Source organism: Nerophis lumbriciformis, linkage group LG21 (genome assembly GCF_033978685.3).
Source record: "Nerophis lumbriciformis linkage group LG21, RoL_Nlum_v2.1, whole genome shotgun sequence".
In the NCBI taxonomy this organism is placed as follows: domain Eukaryota; kingdom Metazoa; phylum Chordata; class Actinopteri; order Syngnathiformes; family Syngnathidae; genus Nerophis; species Nerophis lumbriciformis.
In genome coordinates this window covers 10,801,035-10,820,000 of record NC_084568.2, presented here as the reverse complement: position 1 = coordinate 10,820,000, position 18,966 = coordinate 10,801,035, and the positions used below count along the sequence as shown (strand labels likewise).

Below are 18,966 nucleotides of genomic sequence, written 5' to 3'. Positions count from 1 at the left end.
ATTTATGACGAGCCGCCACAAGTAAATGAATGTATGGGAAACACTGAGTACAACCGCTTGCAACAATAACATTAATAACAATAATAGTTTTTCTTTGCCTCCATGAAACACATCATCCATGCCTCATTGTCTCCTGTCTGAACTCCAATGCTGCACATTTTTTTTTATCTGTGTGTGCTTTTCTGACTCTTTGCCTGTTTGTAAACGACACGACGAGCAAGTGAATAAAACATCCAAACGCTCATGTTTGAAACTCCACCTGTGCACTTTTGTTTTCTTTCCACGTGCCTTTCTTTGTGTGTCCTCGATCACATGTCGACACGACTCCATTCGACTCTTCGTTATTGGAGACTTAATGTTGTCCCCTTTTAACGTAGCCATGCAAGAAAAAAACTTGGAAAAAGTCCCCGTTGTAAAAATGTTTGTTTTAATAATCAGCCTAGCGTGATATTAGGGATATGTGTGTACTCCATAAACACACCAGAATGAAGAAGAAGCAGGGTGGGGAGTAAAGTGGCGGACAAAAAAGAGCGTAAACTTACAGGTTAACTTACAGGTTGAGCTTGTTTGCCCCCCTCTTCTGTCCGCCTTTTAACTCCCTATCCTACTGCTTCTGCTTTGTTATTGTTGGGGGACGGCACCATGCGCAGATGACAGTTGCTCTAACGGCCTTAAATTGACTCAGCAGCACCACCTGTCGTCGTAGAGTGCAAAGTACGGGTGCTCTGAGTGCAAGTGTGTGGATCACGCATGGTAGAATATTACTGACAAATGTTTTTACTTGAAGAAAATTGTTTTTATACTTGCAAATTGTTTTACTTAGAAAAAAAAAAGTTTTTACTTGCGAATGGTTTTCTTACTGAAATGAATATTTGTTTTACTTGCAGAAAATAGGTTTATTTGATGGCGAATCGTTTTTGAATAGAAGAAAAGGTTGTTTTTTTTATTTGCGAATCGTTTTTTCAATTTCAGAAAATGTTTTTTTTTTTTTGCTTACGAATTGTTTTAAATTGAAGAAAATTATTTTTTTACTTACAAATCATTTTTTTACATGCAGAATGTTTTTTTTACTTGCAGATAAAAAATGTTTACATGCGTATCGTTTTTTTAATCGAAGAAAAGTATTTATTTTTCTGGCAAATCGTAAAAAATATTTTTTTACTTATGAATTGTTTTTTCAATTGCAGAAAATATTTTGTTTTACTTACAAATCATTGTTTTACATGCAGAATGTTTTTTTTTACTTGCAGATTAAAAAAATGTTTGCATGCGTATCGTTTTTTTTAATTGAAGAAATTTATAAATTTTTCTTGCGAATCGCTTTTACAATTAAAGAAAACCTTTTTTTTTTTACATGGGAATCGTTTTTTTACATGCAGAATTTTTTTTACTTGCCAATCCTTTTTTTTACTTGCAAAAAAATATATTTCAAAATGAATATTTTTTTTAATTGAACATTTTTATTTTTATTTTTATTTTAATCAAACAAAATTATTTTTTTACTTGCAGATTGTTTTTTTAATTGAAATGTTTTGGTTTTTTCACTTGCGAATCGTTTTTTTTAATTGAATGGTTCGATCCGATTCCTTCGGTGAAGATTCGATTCAGAATCAATTCTCTATTCAAACCGATTCTCGCAATTTATTATTTGAAATAATGATTACAATGAAACCTTTTCAAAACAGGTTACTGGATAGAAAATGGCATTCTGGTTGCATGGAAATGGCCTCAACACATTTTTAAAATATTTTTTTGTCAAAAAGTTAATAAACTAACATAAAACTGCGATTAGGATGTGAATCGATACTTATTACACACCAGCTGTTTGATTGCAACGTACATATTAGTTGTCGATTTCATTTTCTTTGGAGGTGTTGGCGTTGCCATGCAAAATCACTAATGCTAATCAGTAGCATGTCTATAGCATATCCGATGTAAATTAACATCGATCTAGTATTTTGAAAAGCGGCGCCCTACTTTTGAGTTCTATCTTATTTAAGTACTGCTAAGGTCATATTCGAATAAAAAACTACTTCCCAGTAATCCATAAAACCTCACCAAGGTCTGAATTAATGTGCCAGAACCCTGAACAAACAGTAAAGGGACATTCACATCATCCTTTATTGGAAACAGGATCCAGTTCTCTTTCTGGTCCACTTCATTTGTCATGGGACCATTTCATAGTCATTCCAGGTCCAATTTGGTGCCGGTCCATTTAGCACCTATAAGAGGCCAAAGAGAACCGGGACCACTTTGCATTCACATTGTGAACTGGATTGGAAAAGGTTCCTTTGGTCAGAAACATATCAAGCGTACTGTGGTACATGGTGCTACACGGGCTCCATTTAAAGAAATATTCAAACACAGTGTTACTGTTCAAACTGTGGACAAAATTATTAAATATATTAGTTAAATAAAACCTCTACCTGTTTTTTTAATGAATTCATAGGCTTACTACGCTACTGTATTTTAATGTTGGAGATAAAAAGTGTTTTCTTATGTTTGAGAAGCTCTGAGTTCGAGAAGAGACCTCCAACAAAGCCGTGAAAACTTTTTGATCTAGACCTTTGAACCTCATAAACTGTCAAACAAACAGAAAGAGGATTCGTTTAATTTTAGGTTCACTTTGCGAGTTCATTTTTTGAAACAGGATTCAGTTCTCTTCCTGGTCATTTCTAATGGGGTCTTCCCAGCAGGCACAAGGCATTGATACAACGTTGATTATACGTAAATGCCCTTTAAAACTAACTTTGAAACAACGTTGCAAAATAGTTGTATGAGTAAATTGAGACACTGTTGATGTCTAACGTTGGATCCACGTTGTTGGTTGGGAAATAACTACATTTCAATGGTCAAATCAGGTCAGAATCCAACATTGATTAAACGTCGTCAAAAAACATGTTTCAACGTTGTATTTGTGTTGTAAAATATTGGTTGGGGAAATTACCAAAATTCAATGGTCAAATCAACGTTTGAACCCAACATTGATTAAACGTCTTTAAAAAGCATGTTGTTTCAACGTTGTACTTGTGTTGTAGAATATTGGTTGGGAAATGACCAAATTTCAAAGGTCAAATCAACATCACAACCCAACATTGATTAAACATTGTTAAAAAGCATGTCGTTTCAACATTAAGTTTGTGATTTAGAATATTGGTTAGGAAAATGACCAAAATTCAATGGTCAAATCAACATCAGAACCCAAAATTGATTAAACGTCGTCAAAAAGCATGTTGTATCAACGTTGTATTTGTGTTGTAGAATATTGGTTGGGAAATGACCAAAATGCAATGGTCAAATCAACGTTAGAACCCAACATTGATTAAACGTATCAAAAAGCTTGTTGTTTCAACGTTAGTTTTGTGTTGTAGAATATTGGTTGGGAAATTACCAAAATTCAATGATTCAAGATTATTTATTGTCATATGCACAGTTAAACAGACAATTTGCCGTACAATGAAAATATTACTTTGCTAGTCCACCCTTCAACAAGTCACACTGTACTTAGCTGAAATAAAAAATAAAAATTTAATATTTTACAGTTTAAATTTAAGTGTTTAAATCAACGTCAAACTGACATTGAATAAACGTTGTCAAAACCATGTTGTTTCAACGTTGTATTTGTGTTCTACAATATTTGTTGGGAAAATGACCAAAATTCAATGGTCAAATCAATGTCACAACCCAACATTGATTAAAGGTAGTTAAAAAGCATGTTGTTTCAACGTTGTATTTGTGTTGTGGAATATTGGTTGGGAAAATGACCAAAATTCAATGGCCAAATCAACGTCAGAACCCAACATTGTTTAAACAATGTCAAAAAGCATGTTGTTCCAACGTTGTATTTGTGTTGTGGAATATTGTTTGGGAAATTACCAAAATTCAGTGATCAAATCAACGTCACAACCCAACATTGATTAAACGTCGTCAAAAAACCTGTTGTTTCAACGTCATGTTTGTGTTGTAAAATATTGGTTGGGGAAATGACCAAAATTCAATGGTCAAATCAAGGTCAGCACCCAACATTGTTTAAACAATGTCAAAAAGCATGTTGTTCCAACGTTGTATTTGTGTTGTAGAATATTGTTTGGGAAATTACCAAAATTCAGTGATCAAATCAACGTCACAACCCAACATTGATTAAACGTCGTCAAAAAACATGTTGTTTCAACGTCATGTTTGTGTTGTAAAATATTGGTTGGGGAAATGACCAAAATTCAGTGGTCAAATCAACGTTAGAACCCAACATTGTTTAAACGTAATCAGAAAGCATGTTGTTTCAAGGTTAGTTTTGTGTTGTAGAATATTGGTTGGGAAAATTACCGAAATTCAATGGTCAAACCAACGTCAGAACCCGACATTGATTAAACGTCTTTAAAAAGCATGTTGTTTCAACATTGGATTTGTGTTGTAGAATATTGGTTGGGAAATTATAAAATTTCAATGGTCAAATCAACGTCAGAACCCGACATTGATTAAACGTCTTTAAAAAGCATGTTGTTCGAACGTTGTATTTGTGTTGTAGAATATTGGTTGCGAAAATTACCGAAATTCAATGATCAAATCAACGACATAACCCAAAATTGATTAAACGTCGTCAAAAAGTATGTTGTTTCAACGTTGTATTTGTGTTGTAGAATATTGGTTGGGAAATGACCAAAATTCAGTGATCAAATCAACATCACAACCCAACATTGATAAAACGTCGTCAAAAAACATGTTTCAACGTCATGTTTGTGTTGTAAAATATTGGTTGGGGAAATGACCAAAATGTAATGGTCAAATCAACGTTAGAACCCAACATTGATTAAACGTAATCAGAAAGCATGTTGTTTCAAGGTTAGTTTTGTGTTGTAGAATATTGGTTGGGAAAATGACCGAAATTCAACGGTCAAACCAACGTCAGAACCTGACATTGATTAAACGTCTTTAAAAAGCATGTTGTTTCAACGTTGGATTTGTGTTGTAGAATATTGGTTGGGAAATTATAAAATTTCAATGGTCAAATCAACGTCAGAACCCAACATTGATTAAACGTCGTCAAAAAGCATGTTGTTTCAACGTTGGATTTGTGTTGTAGAATATTGGTTGGGAAAATGATCGAAATTCAATGATCAAAGCAACGTCATCACCAAACATTGATTTAACGTCTTTAAAAAGCATGTTGTTCGAACGTTGTATTTGTGTTGTAGAATATTGGTTGCGAAAATTACCGAAATTCAATGATCAAAGCAACGTCATCACCAAACATTGATTTAACGTCTTTAAAAAGCATGTTGTTCGAACGTTGTATTTGTGTTGTAGAATATTGGTTGGGAAAATGACCGAAATTCAATGATCAAATCAACGTCACAACCCAACATTGATAAAACGTCGTCAAAAAACATGTTTCAACGTCATGTTTGTGTTGTAAAATATTGGTTGGGGAAATGACCAAAATGGAATGGTCAAATCAACGTTAGAACCCAACATTGATTAAACGTAATCAGAAAGCATGTTGTTTCAACGTTAGTTTTGTGTTGTAGAATATTGGTTGGGAAAATGACCGAAATTCAACGGTCAAACCAACGTCAGAACCCGACATTGATTAAACGTCTTTAAAAAGCATGTTGTTTCAACATTGGATTTGTGTTATAGAATATTGGTTGGGAAATTATAACATTTCAATGGTCAAATCAACGTCAGAACCAAACATTGATTAAACGTCTTTAAAAAGCATGTTGTTCGAACGTTGTATTTGTGTTGTAGAATATTGGTTGCAAAAATGATCGAAATTCAATGATCAAATCAACGTCATAACCCAAAATTGATTAAACGTCGTCAAAAAGTATGTTGTTTCAACGTTGTATTTGTGTTGTAGAATATTGGTTGGGAAATGACCAAAATTCAGTGATCAAATCAACGTCACAACCCAACATTGATAAAACGTCGTCAAAAAACATGTTTCAACGTCATGTTTGTGTTGTAAAATATTGGTTGGGGAAATGACCAAAATGGAATGGTCAAATCAACGTTAGAACCCAACATTGATTAAACGTAATCAGAAAGCATGTTGTTTCAAGGTTAGTTTTGTGTTGTAGAATATTGGTTGGGAAAATGACCGAAATTCAACGGTCAAACCAACGTCAGAACCCGACATTGATTAAACGTCTTTAAAAAGCATGTTGTTTCAACATTGGATTTGTGTTGTAGAATATTGGTTGGGAAATTATAAAATTTCAATGGTCAAATCAACGTCAGAACCCGACATTGATTAAACGTCGTCAAAAAGCATGTTGTTTCAACGTTGGATTTGTGTTGTAGAATATTGGTTGGGAAAATGATCGAAATTCAATGATCAAAGCAACGTCATCACCAAACATTGATTAAACATCTTTAAAAAGCATGTTGTTCGAATGTTGTATTTGTGTTGTAGAATATTGGTTGGGAAATGACCAAAATTCAGTGATCAAATCAACGTCACAACCCAACATTGATTAAACGTCGTCAAAAAACATGTTTCAACGTCATGTTTGTGTTGTAGAATATTGGTTGGGAAAATGACCGAAATTCAACGGTCAAACCAACGTCAGCACCCGACCGACATTGATTAAACGTCTTTAAAAAGCATGTTGTTTCAACGTTGCATTTGTGTTGTAGAATATTGGTTGGGAAATTATAAAATTTCAATGGTCAAATCAACGTCAGAACCCGACATTGATTAAACGTCGTCAAAAAGCATGTTGTTTCAACGTTGGATTTGTGTTGTAGAATATTGGTTGGGGAAAATGATCGAAATTCAATGATCAAAGCAACGTCATCACCAAACATTGATTTAACGTCTTTAAAAAGCATGTTGTTCGAACGTTGTATTTGTGTTGTAGAATATTGGTTGGGAAAATGACCAAAATTCAATGATCAAATCAACGTCAGAACCCAAAATTGATTAAACGTCGTCAAAAAGTATACTGTTTCAACGTTGTATTTGGTTGTAGAATATTGGTTGGGAAAATGACCGAAATTCAACGGTCAAAGCAACATCAGAACCCGACATTGATTAAACGTCGTCAAAAAGCATGTTGTTCCAACGTTATGTTTTGAGTTGCTCAACGTCAGGACCTCATTCAACAAGATCTCAATGTTTTTTCAATGTCTTGTGCCTGCTGGGTTGAACTTGAACTTTGTGTTCACTTTGTGAACTGGACTGAGAGCACTTAAAAAAAAATAAAAAAAATTTAAATTAAAAAAAAAAGTAGTTCACAGAAAAGCATCCAATTTTAATTCTCTTCAGTTGACTTTGATGTCATTGTTGTGTGTTCTCCTCAAACTGTGGGTGTGGCTATTTGTCTCCCGGAGGAACATTTGGACGCGTTCCTCGCTTGTCCGCCACCTTTCGTTCACCCCGCGTCAGAACCATCCCAGCATCGAATCCTCTTGGATCCTCTTCAGGCCTGCCGAAACTGAAAAAAAAAAAATATATATATATATTTGTGGGAAATAATTGATGAAGGAATTCCCATGGGACGGCGTTGAACCGTCAACCCTTTGAGAAGCAAAGGTTCTCAAAACAGGGTTTTGTAGCACTCATCTGTGGCTTGTCATAACACGGCCTCTCCTTCTGTTATCCCACCTTTCCTTCCCTCCTTTCCTCCTTCCTTCCTTCCTTCCTTCCTTCCTTCCCGTGCTTCCAAGACTCATGGCAGTGGAGGACGAGATACGAGGAGGACCCATCATTGAGCCAAAAACCAGGATTTTCACCAATCAGGTCGGTGGGACGACTTCTCGCTGTCGACTACTTCGCTCTTTTTTTTGGTTCCGTCTGACTCGAGTGTGTTCTGGGGACCAGCAGTTTGGCTTTGTGCACAGCTTTGTGTGTGTGTGTGTGTGTGTGTGTGTGTGTGTGTGTGTGTGTGTGTGTGTGTGTGTGTGTGTGTGTGTGTGTGTGTGTGTTTTCTTGTATTTCTACCCTTCATGAGACATCAACAAGGAAAAGCAGCTTCCATATGAGGCGCAGTGAACAAGTTAGGACATAAATCATGGTCCCAATACGGAAAAGCATTGCATCTAATAGAGAATGTCTCATTAGCACCCCTGGTGGTGAAATCTATCAAAATTGGGGTGGTCCCAAAAAGAAGGGATTTTTCAAATTGACCGTTTGTCAGTCAACATATGAAATAACAAGTGTGTGTAAAAAAATTTGAATGGCTCCCCCTCTGGCCAACATATGTAATAAGTGTGTGTAAGAAATTGAAATGTGCTCCCTTTGGCCAAAATTATTTTTAAAAAAATGAAATAATTATGTATATAGAGACATACTGTAATAACTTGAAGTAAATAATGAAGATGAAAAATCAATTATAAACCAAAAATTACCCAAAAAATAAATTAACTAATTTTTTTTCTCCTCACAATGTGTCGACTTCTTTCTTATAAAATTGGGAACGCTTTTTCATATTCTTTCTGTTTCTGAAATATTGCAATATTTTCTCGTAAAATTATTACTTTTTTATGTAAAATTATTACTTTTTTATGTAAAATTATTACTTTTTAATGCAAAATGGTGACATTTGTCATATAAAGTTTAGACTTTTATTACAATATTGCCCATTTGTTTGTTGTTCTTGTAAAACAGTGACATTTTTTTGAGTACAATTCCAGTAAAATTCCGATTATTATAATATTGCCAACATTTTTAAGTTTTCTTATAAAATTGCGACTGCTATTGAGTAAAATTCCAACTTTTATCGTAATATTGCACACACGTTCAGTTTTTCTTGTAAAATGTTGACTCGCGTTGGGTAAAATTACGTCTTTTATTATAATACTGCCAAAATTCGAAGTTTTTCTTGTGAAATTCCAACTCATTTTTCACAACAAGCTTTTTTATATTTGCATAGTATGTATATATTATTAATGTTGTAAATACACATATTTATTTATCTAGAAAGGGTGGTCCTAAAGAGGTAGGCATTTTTCGGAGGTCCCAAGAAGGTAACAAATACAAGAATGTGTGTGTGTGTGTGTGTGTGTGTGTGTGTGTGTGTGTGTGTGTGTGTGTGTGTGTGTGTGTGTGTGTGTGTGTGTGTGTGTGTGTGTGTGTGTGTGTGTGTGTGTGTGTGTGTGTGTTCTTGTATTTCTACCCTTCATGAGACATCAACAAGGAAAAGCAGCTTCCACATGAGGCGCAGTGAACAAGTTAGGGACATAAATCATGGTCCCAATACGGAAAAGCATTGCATCTAATAGAGAATGTCTCATTAGCACCCCTGGTGGTGAAATCTATCAAAATTGGGGTGGTCCCAAAAAGAAGGGATTTTTCAAATTGACCGTTTGTCAGTCAACATATGAAATAACAAGTGTGTGTAAAAAATTTGAATGGCTCCCCCTCTGGCCAACATATGTAATAAGTGTGTGTAAGAAATTGAAATGTGCTCCCTTTGGCCAAAATTATTTTAAAAAAATGAAATAAATATGTATATAGAGACATACTGTAATAACTTGAAGTAAATAATGAAGATGAAAAATCAATTATAAACCAAAAATTACCCAAAAAATAAATTAACTTTTTTTCTCCTCACAATGTGTCGACTTCTTTCTTATAAAATTGGGAACGCTTTTTCATATTCTTTCTGTTTCTGAAATATTGCAATATTTTCTCGTAAAATTATTACTTTTTTATGTAAAATGATTACTTTTTAATGCAAAATGGTGACATTTGTCATATAAAGTTTAGACTTTTATTACAATATTGCCCATTTGTTTGTTGTTCTTGTAAAACAGTGACATTTTTTTGAGTACAATTCCAGTAAAATTCCGATTATTATAATATTGCCAAAATGTTTAAGTTTTCTTATAAAATTGCGACTGTTATTGAGTAAAATTCCAACTTTTATCATAATATTGCACACACGTTCAGTTTTTCTTGTAAAATGTTGACTCGCGTTGGGTAAAATTACGTCTTTTATTATAATACTGCCAAAATTCGAAGTTTTTCTTGTGAAATTCCAACTCATTTTTCACAACAAGCTTTTTTATATTTGCATAGTATGTATATATTATTAATGTTGTAAATACACATATTTATTTATCTAGAAAGGGTGGTCCTAAAGAGGTAGGCATTTTTCGGAGGTCCCAAGAAGGTAACAAATACAAGAATGTGCGGGTGTGTGTGTGTGTGTGTGTGTGTGTGTGTGTGTGTGTGTGTGTGTGTGTGTGTGTGTGTGTGTGTGTGTGTGTGTGTGTGTGTGTGTGTGTGTGTGTGTGTGACTTGTAAGGTCTTGTTGCCGCCGAGCATGTTGTCCTTCGCACGTCACACACTCGTGCAAGCTGACACACACACACACACACACATGGTTGGTGGTACTGGCGTTAGTGGTGGTTCTCTATGGCGGCCATCTTTATGTTACGTCACCCGCTTTTGAGCGTCCAATCACATCCGATGATGTAACTCCAACTGCCGTTAAAATGCCGACTGGATCAACTCGAGGACGAAAAGGAAGTTTTTGCGTAAACAATAGTGGTATTGTAAACGGATAGGGATGCATTCAGGGGCACTGGGAAATGACAAGTTTGGGTCACATCCCAAACTAAAATGTGACTCAAAGGGGAAATTGTATTTTATTTTTATTTTGCACCATTTATAAACCCGATTCCGACCTTTCGACCATCCACCCACGCTACTCTTCCGATATATCGAACGTGAATGTTATCACTTTCCTGAAATTGCCAGTTTTCCCGGAATTTCCAGGAATGTTTTCCCTCTTGACAATGAAAGGCCAATATACAAACCTCTCCATATCCCACGTCTCATCCAATTTGAACTGTTCCAACATCCGCACACTCCACTCACTGTGGACAATCAAACTACCGTTTTCCAAGTTCAAAGCAATTCCAGGAATTCCCGGGTTTTTTCACCTCTTCCTGGAAAATTTTCACCAATACCCCAAATTCTCAAACCATTTTTAAGCCAAATTCCGACCTTTCAACCATGCACACACTCTACTCTTCCGATATATCGGACCTAAAACATGTTTTCACTTTCCCGCAATTCCCGGTTTTCCCGGAATTTCCAGGAATGTTTTCCCCCTTGACAATGAAAGGCCAATATACAAACCTCTCCATATCCCACATGTCTCATCCGATTTGATCTGTTCCAACATCCACACACTCCACTCGCTGTGGACAATCAAACGACCATTTTCCAATTTCAAAGATATTCCAGGAATTCCCGTTTTTTTCACCCCTTCCTGGAAAATTTTCACAGTCCACATATTTCAACTGTTTTTGACCATTCCACCTTCAAAATATTCCTCTTAGTTGGGACAACAAATGTTCCTATTTCTTTGTACAAATTTCCCGAAATCCCAGGAATTCTGAAATAACAATTTTCAATTCAGACTGTTACTATGTCAACATTTTTCAACCAATTCCGAAGATTTCAACACCAACCCATTCATATCATCTAGGATAATTGTGCTTGTATCAATATTTTCAAAAAATTCCAGGAAATTCCCATTCAAATGAATGGATGTATTCATAGTTCTACAATGCCCAAAATTCTCCAAATGTTGCATCATTTTTAAACCCGATTCCGACCTTTCAAACCATCCACCCACGCTACTCTTCCGATATATCAAACGTAAAACATGCTATCACTTTCCCGCAATTCCCGGTTTTCACGGAATTTCCAGGAATTATTTCCCCCTTGACAATGAAAGGCCAATATACAAACCTCTCCATATCCCACGTGTCTCATCCGATTTGAACTGTTCCAACATCCACACACTCCACTAACTTTGAACAATCACACTACCAGTTTCCAAGTAAAAAAAAATTCCAGGAATTCTCTGGTTTTTTTCACCTTTTCCTGGAAAGTTTTCACAGTCCGTATTTGTCAACAAATTCCAACCATTCCACCATCAATACATTCCTCTTGGTTGGGACAACAAATGTTCCTTTTTTGTCGTACAAATTTCCGATTTTCCTGAAATTCAATTAATTCCGAAATACCCATTCTCAATTCAAACTGTTACTAAGTCAACATTTTTCCACCAATTCCAAAAATTACAACACCAACCCCTTCATATCATCGAGTATGAATGGGTTGTATCAACATTTTCAAAAAGTCCCGGTTTTCCCGAAATTACCAAATTTCCAGGAAATTCACATTCAAATGAATGTACCTACAATGCCCAAAATTCTCAAAATATTGCGCCATTTTTAAGCCAAATTCCGACCTTTCAACCATGCACACACTCTACTCTTCCGATATATCGGACCTAAAACATGTTTTCACTTTCCCGCAATTCCCGGTTTTCCCGGAATTTCCAGGAATGTTTTCCCCCTTGACAATGAAAGGCCAATATACAAACCTCTCCATATCCCACATGTCTCATCCGATTTGATCTGTTCCAACATCCACACACTCCACTCGCTGTGGACAATCAAACGACCATTTTCCAATTTCAAAGATATTCCAGGAATTCCCGTTTTTTTCACCCCTTCCTGGAAAATTTTCACAGTCCACATATTTCAACTGTTTTTGACCATTCCACCTTCAAAATATTCCTCTTAGTTGGGACAACAAATGTTCCTATTTCTTTGTACAAATTTCCCGAAATCCCAGGAATTCTGAAATAACAATTTTCAATTCAGACTGTTACTATGTCAACATTTTTCAACCAATTCCGAAGATTTCAACACCAACCCATTCATATCATCTAGGATAATTGTGCTTGTATCAATATTTTCAAAAAATTCCAGGAAATTCCCATTCAAATGAATGGATGTATTCATAGTTCTACAATGCCCAAAATTCTCCAAATGTTGCATCATTTTTAAACCCGATTCCGACCTTTCAAACCATCCACCCACGCTACTCTTCCGATATATCAAACGTAAAACATGCTATCACTTTCCCGCAATTCCCGGTTTTCACGGAATTTCCAGGAATTATTTCCCCCTTGACAATGAAAGGCCAATATACAAACCTCTCCATATCCCACGTGTCTCATCCGATTTGAACTGTTCCAACATCCACACACTCCACTAACTTTGAACAATCACACTACCAGTTTCCAAGTAAAAAAAAATTCCAGGAATTCTCTGGTTTTTTTCACCTTTTCCTGGAAAGTTTTCACAGTCCGTATTTGTCAACAAATTCCAACCATTCCACCATCAATACATTCCTCTTGGTTGGGACAACAAATGTTCCTTTTTTGTCGTACAAATTTCCGATTTTCCTGAAATTCAATTAATTCCGAAATACCCATTCTCAATTCAAACTGTTACTAAGTCAACATTTTTCCACCAATTCCAAAAATTACAACACCAACCCCTTCATATCATCGAGTATGAATGGGTTGTATCAACATTTTCAAAAAGTCCCGGTTTTCCCGAAATTACCAAATTTCCAGGAAATTCACATTCAAATGAATGTACCTACAATGCCCAAAATTCTCAAAATATTGCGCCATTTTTAAGCCAAATTCCGACCTTTCAACCATGCACACACTCTACTCTTCCGATATATCGGACCTAAAACATGTTTTCACTTTCCCGAAATTCCCGGTTTTCCCGGAATTTCCAGGAATGTTTTCCCCCTTGACAATGAAAGGCCAATATACAAACCTCTCCATATCCCACATGTCTCATCCGATTTGAACTGTTCCAACATCCACACACTCCACTCGCTGTGGACAATCAAACTACCATTTTCCAATTTCAAAGATATTCCAGGAATTCCCGTTTTTTTCACCTCTTCCTGGAAAATTTTCACAGTCCACATATTTCAACTGTTTTTGACCATTCCACCTTCAAAATATTCCTCTTAGTTGGGACAACAAATGTTCCTATTTCTTTGTACAAATTTCCCGAAATCCCAGGAATTCTGAAATAACAATTTTCAATTCAGACTGTTACTATGTCAACATTTTTCAACCAATTCCGAACATTTCAACACCAACCCATTCATATCATCTAGGATAATTGTGCTTGTATCAATATTTTCAAAAAATTCCAGGAAATTCCCATTCAAATGAATGGATGTATTCATAGTTCTACAATGCCCAAAATTCTCCAAATGTTGCATCATTTTTAAACCCGATTCCGACCTTTCAAACCATCCACCCACGCTACTCTTCCGATATATCAAACGTAAAACATGCTATCACTTTCCCGCAATTCCCGGTTTTCACGGAATTTCCAGGAATTATTTCCCCCTTGACAATGAAAGGCCAATATACAAACCTCTCCATATCCCACGTGTCTCATCCGATGTGAACTGTTCCAACATCCACACACTCCACTAACTTTGAACAATCACACTACCATTTTCCAAGTAAAAAAAAATTCCAGGAATTCTCTGTTTTTTTTCACCTTTTCCTGGAAAGTTTTCACGGTCCATATTTTTCAACAAATTCCAACCATTCCACCATCAATACATTCCTCTTGGTTGGGACAACAAATGTTCCTTTTTTGTCGTACAAATTTCCGATTTTCCTGAAATTCAATTAATTCCGAAATTAAACCCATTCTCAATTCAAACTGTTACTAAGTCAACATTTTTCCACCAATTCCAAAAATTACAACACCAACCCCTTCATATCATCGAGTATGAATGGGTTATATCAACATTTTCAAAAAGTCCCGGTTTTCCCGAAATTACCAAATTTCCAGGAAATTCACATTCAAATGAATGTACCTACAATGCCCAAAATTCTCAAAATATTGGGCCATTTTTAAGCCAAATTCCGACCTTTCAACCATGCACACACTCTACTCTTCCGATATATCGGACCTAAAACATGTTTTCACTTTCCCGCAATTCCCGGTTTTCACAGAATTTCCAGGAATTCTTTCCCCCTTGACAATGAGTGGCCAATATACAAACCTCTCCATATCCCACATGTCTCATCCGATTTTGACTGTTCCAACATCCACACACTACACTAACTTTGGACAATCAAACTACCATTTTCCTAGTGCAAAAAAATTCCAGGAATTCACTTTTTATTTTTCACCTCTTCCTGGAAAGTTTTCACAGTCCAAATTTTTCAACAAATTCCAACCATTCCACCATCAAAATATTCCTCTTAGTTGGAACAACAAATGTTCCTTTTTTTTCCTACAAATTTCCAATTTTCCCGAAATTCAATGAATTCGGAAATACCCATTCTCAATTCAAACTGTTACTAGGTCAACATTTTTCAACCGATTCCAAAAATTCCAACACCAACCCATTCATATCATCGAGTATGAATGGGTTCTATCAACATTCTCAAAAAATCCCGGTTTTCCCAAAATTACCAAATTTCCAGAAAATTCACATTCACACGCAATTCTAGCGAAATTGCAAGTTCTAGTTAGTGGTTGGTGTTGTTGTTGACGCAAGTAGCGATGGTTGCCAGGCGCCAAGGAAAGAAGTCCCCGTACTGCTTCAAATGAGCAAAATACTGCGATTACTCCATGTTGTTATGAATGTTCCTGTTACATAAAATACGTACTTGCATTGAGTATAACAAACATTTTATAAGCGCAACAAACTTGCGACGATTCAGAACGCACAGAAAAATGTAATTGTGTGTTTTTTTGTCTCATGTCAGGAATTGGAAATGATGGGAAAAATCCTAAAATAACTTCTGTTTTCCTTTTAATCTAAATTGTGAAAATGTATTATATTTTTTAAAATCAAACTGAAATGTATTTGACACATGTGTGCTAGAACAAATTCATGAGAAAGACTGTGTTCAATGATGAATTATTTAGTGCAAAATAAAAAATAATAAAATAAATCAGATCGCAAAGGTTCTTACAATCTTGGACGGTGAATATGTGGGTGTTGTTCCATGTTTATTAAAAACCTGGAACCAATTAACAGCCATAAAGGAGGGGTTGTACATATTCTTATCAGTGGCCCGAGCAGGAAGGGGCTTGGAATATGTTTGTGTGTCGTATGAATCGCCCTGTCATTAATTCATTGACATGAATTGTGCAAAACGGGGCCCCTAATGGTCACGGGGCCCCTACGCACAGCACTTGATCTGTTTTAGAGGAGGCGCGGCTCTGTATTTGCATGTTAAGTTAAATAGATCAACTTTAATAGTCCTCTAGAAAGGAGGAAATTCATAAAAACATAAAACATGCACACATAAAATACTTTTAAAAAGTAGTTAAAACAAGTTAATCAATGATAAAGAAATTAACGGGAAATATATTATAACAAATATATATATATATATATATATATATATTTTTTTTTTTTTTTTTTTTTTTTTTTTTTAAAGGAAAAATGTAGAAAATTCCCACATACAAACAGTAGAGCAGCGTTTGTTACTACAGAAAGGGCCCGGGGCCCACTCAAATACTAACACTGAATTAGTAATCTTATTCTTGTCATATTTAATAACTATTTGTAACCTGCTAACAGGATACCTTGTCGAATTATATGAAAGCATGTGTTAATCACAAAGATTATTATCGAGGCTAATTACAAAAATAAATACCATAAATATTCTGCAAAAGAAGGGACTCATAAAAATTATGAAAAGTACTTTTGTGTACAATTACGCAGTGCAAAAATTTATAAATACTAACTAAATTAATGATAAATAATAAAACAATTTCTTAAATAAACTGTCAATAAAATAAAGTGCAAATAACGATTCAGCTTCACCACTTTAGTCATAATTTTTGCGCTTCAGAAACTTCTCTATGACTTCTTCCGTTTTGTTTGATATTGTCATTACTGCCACAAGTGGTGGAAAAGTGTACTACAACTGATTACCGGACCACAGCTGAGAAGCACTTCTTTTATGGCGGCCCAACAATGCTTAAGAAACACTGCAGTAGAGTACATGATAATGATACATTTTATATGCACATCGTTATGTTTTTTTTTAATTACTTTAATAACAAAGCAACATAAAAAAAATGAATAATGAAACAAAGAAGGTCAGTTAAAAAAAATCTAAGAATATTTCAAATGTTGTATCTAAATATTGTGGTGTAGGGAGACTATAGTAGTAGTATTAGTAGAAGTAGTAGCCAGTGAGTACTTTCTTCTGATTACATTTTCAGTTGGTTTTATTTTATTTTTATTTTTTTTGTGAGCTCTTCTTTCTCCTTGTCCTTTATTTTGTTGTTAAAAGTGAAAGTTACCAATTTATTGTCGTCCTGCATGTTGGCTGCATGGCATGTTGCTCTGAACGCTTTTATGAGGGCCACTTTAAATCCGTCGTCGTGTTGTTGTTTGTGTTGTTGTTGTTGTTGTTGTTTGTGTTGGCCCCCCTCCCCCCCTTCCTCCCGCCCTCCTATTGTTGATGCGATACGGTGATTTCTCTTAGGGGAGGCGTCAGTCCATCCTAGTGCAGCCTCGTCTCGCACCCGTCCCACCCCGAGTATCCAGGTAATAACCCGAGCCGCCAGACTCTACCCTGTCTCTCTAGATGTGCGTGCCTGTCTCTCTCTCTCTCGCTCACACACACACACACACACACACACCTACACACACACGCACACACACACTCTCATACGGCCATGCCTACTATACACTTCAACAAAAATAAGTTTATTTTTCATCACGACAAACTTTTGACAATATAAACTTCACATACCAATTCAATATTAATATCGGTCTGATATTAGCTCAAAAACAAGTATGAGCTGGCATGTAAAATGTGTGATATCATGTGCGATACAGGCAGTCCTGCAGCGTCTTAACTTGTGTGTGATATCATGCGCGATACCAGCAGTTCTGCGGCGTGTTTTCTTCTGTGTGATAATATCATGTGCGATACAAGCAGTCCTGCAGAGTGATATCATGTGCGATACAAGCAGTCCTGCAGAGTGATATCATGTGCGATACAAGCAGTCCTGCAGAGTGTTTACGTGTACATAGCTGGACAGCCAGTTAACATCTAAATGTCCTCCAATAAGCACGCAATTTCTTCGATTTTATTCAAGTCATTTACAAAATGTAAACATGCTGGGCTATAGGCTACTGGCAGCTACACAACGGCTAAGCACACAATAGCCCGTAAGATCGACATACGTAATAATCATTGAACAACATTGCAGTGTAAAACGGCAGATTTGTCAATGTAAACAAGTATCAAATAATTGTACTTGCATATTACTTACACATACAATCCAATAACAAAAGTGTCCGCATCATTCACTTGATTGAAACCTTTTCTAACATTCCACACTACACAATATTAGAAGTATGTATTATTCCTGCTGATATCGTATCGCATCAATATCGGTATCGGGCAATACCCAAGGCTCCAATTTTGGTATCGCATTGAAAGTGAAAAATAATTTGGATGAATTTGCTTGCATTTTAGTGACATGCATACTACGGCCTTTTAGTATGATTGTATTATATTATGAAATAGTTGTTGTTATTTAGAGGAATAACTCAATAATAAAAAAGTATTAAAAAAAATATATATGAAAAAATTGACATTTAAAAAAAAACATAATTATTGATGCATAAAATACTCAATGAAAACAAAGAAAATTAAAAACAAATTCAATACCTATCTCAAAAAGCTTCATTGTGTCTTCTTGTTTATATACTTTTAAATTTTATTCTTGTCAGACAATATTTTTGGTACAATGGATGGAATTTAAACCATTGTACCATCCATTACCACTGGTAAAAATACCATCATTTGTACCAATTTTTACTGGTAAATTATCATCCATTGTACCAATTTTTATTGGTAAAAATACCAACTTTTGTTCCAATTTTTACTGGTAAATTATCATTCATTGTACCAATTTTTACTAGTAAAATGGCATCCATTTTACTATTTTTTCTGGTAAATATTCCACAGGTTGTACCATTTTTTACTGGTAAAAATGTCATCCATTGTACCAATTTTACTGGTTAATATTTCATAGATTGTACAATTTTTACCGTTAAAAATATCTTCTATTGTACAAATTTTTACTGGTATATATTCCATTCATTGTACCATTTTT

General features: G+C 35.3%; 1 protein-coding gene across 9 annotated transcripts in view; it reads left to right on the top strand.

Moving 5' to 3' along the window:
* Positions 1–18,966, top strand: part of syngap1b (synaptic Ras GTPase activating protein 1b) — a 376,646-nt gene that overhangs the window by 338,658 nt on the left and 19,022 nt on the right. For 6 of the 9 annotated variants that reach the window (XM_061983086.2, XM_072915543.1, XM_061983082.2 and 3 more), the window contains one exon: positions 7,672–7,744. In XM_061983086.2, coding sequence (XP_061839070.1) covers positions 7,672–7,744 — 73 coding nt within the window. Of the gene's footprint in view, positions 1–7,671; positions 7,745–17,321; positions 17,384–18,966 lie in introns of all 9 variants that reach the window. The other 3 variants (XM_061983083.2, XM_061983084.2, XM_061983085.2) reach the window with 1 other exon arrangement.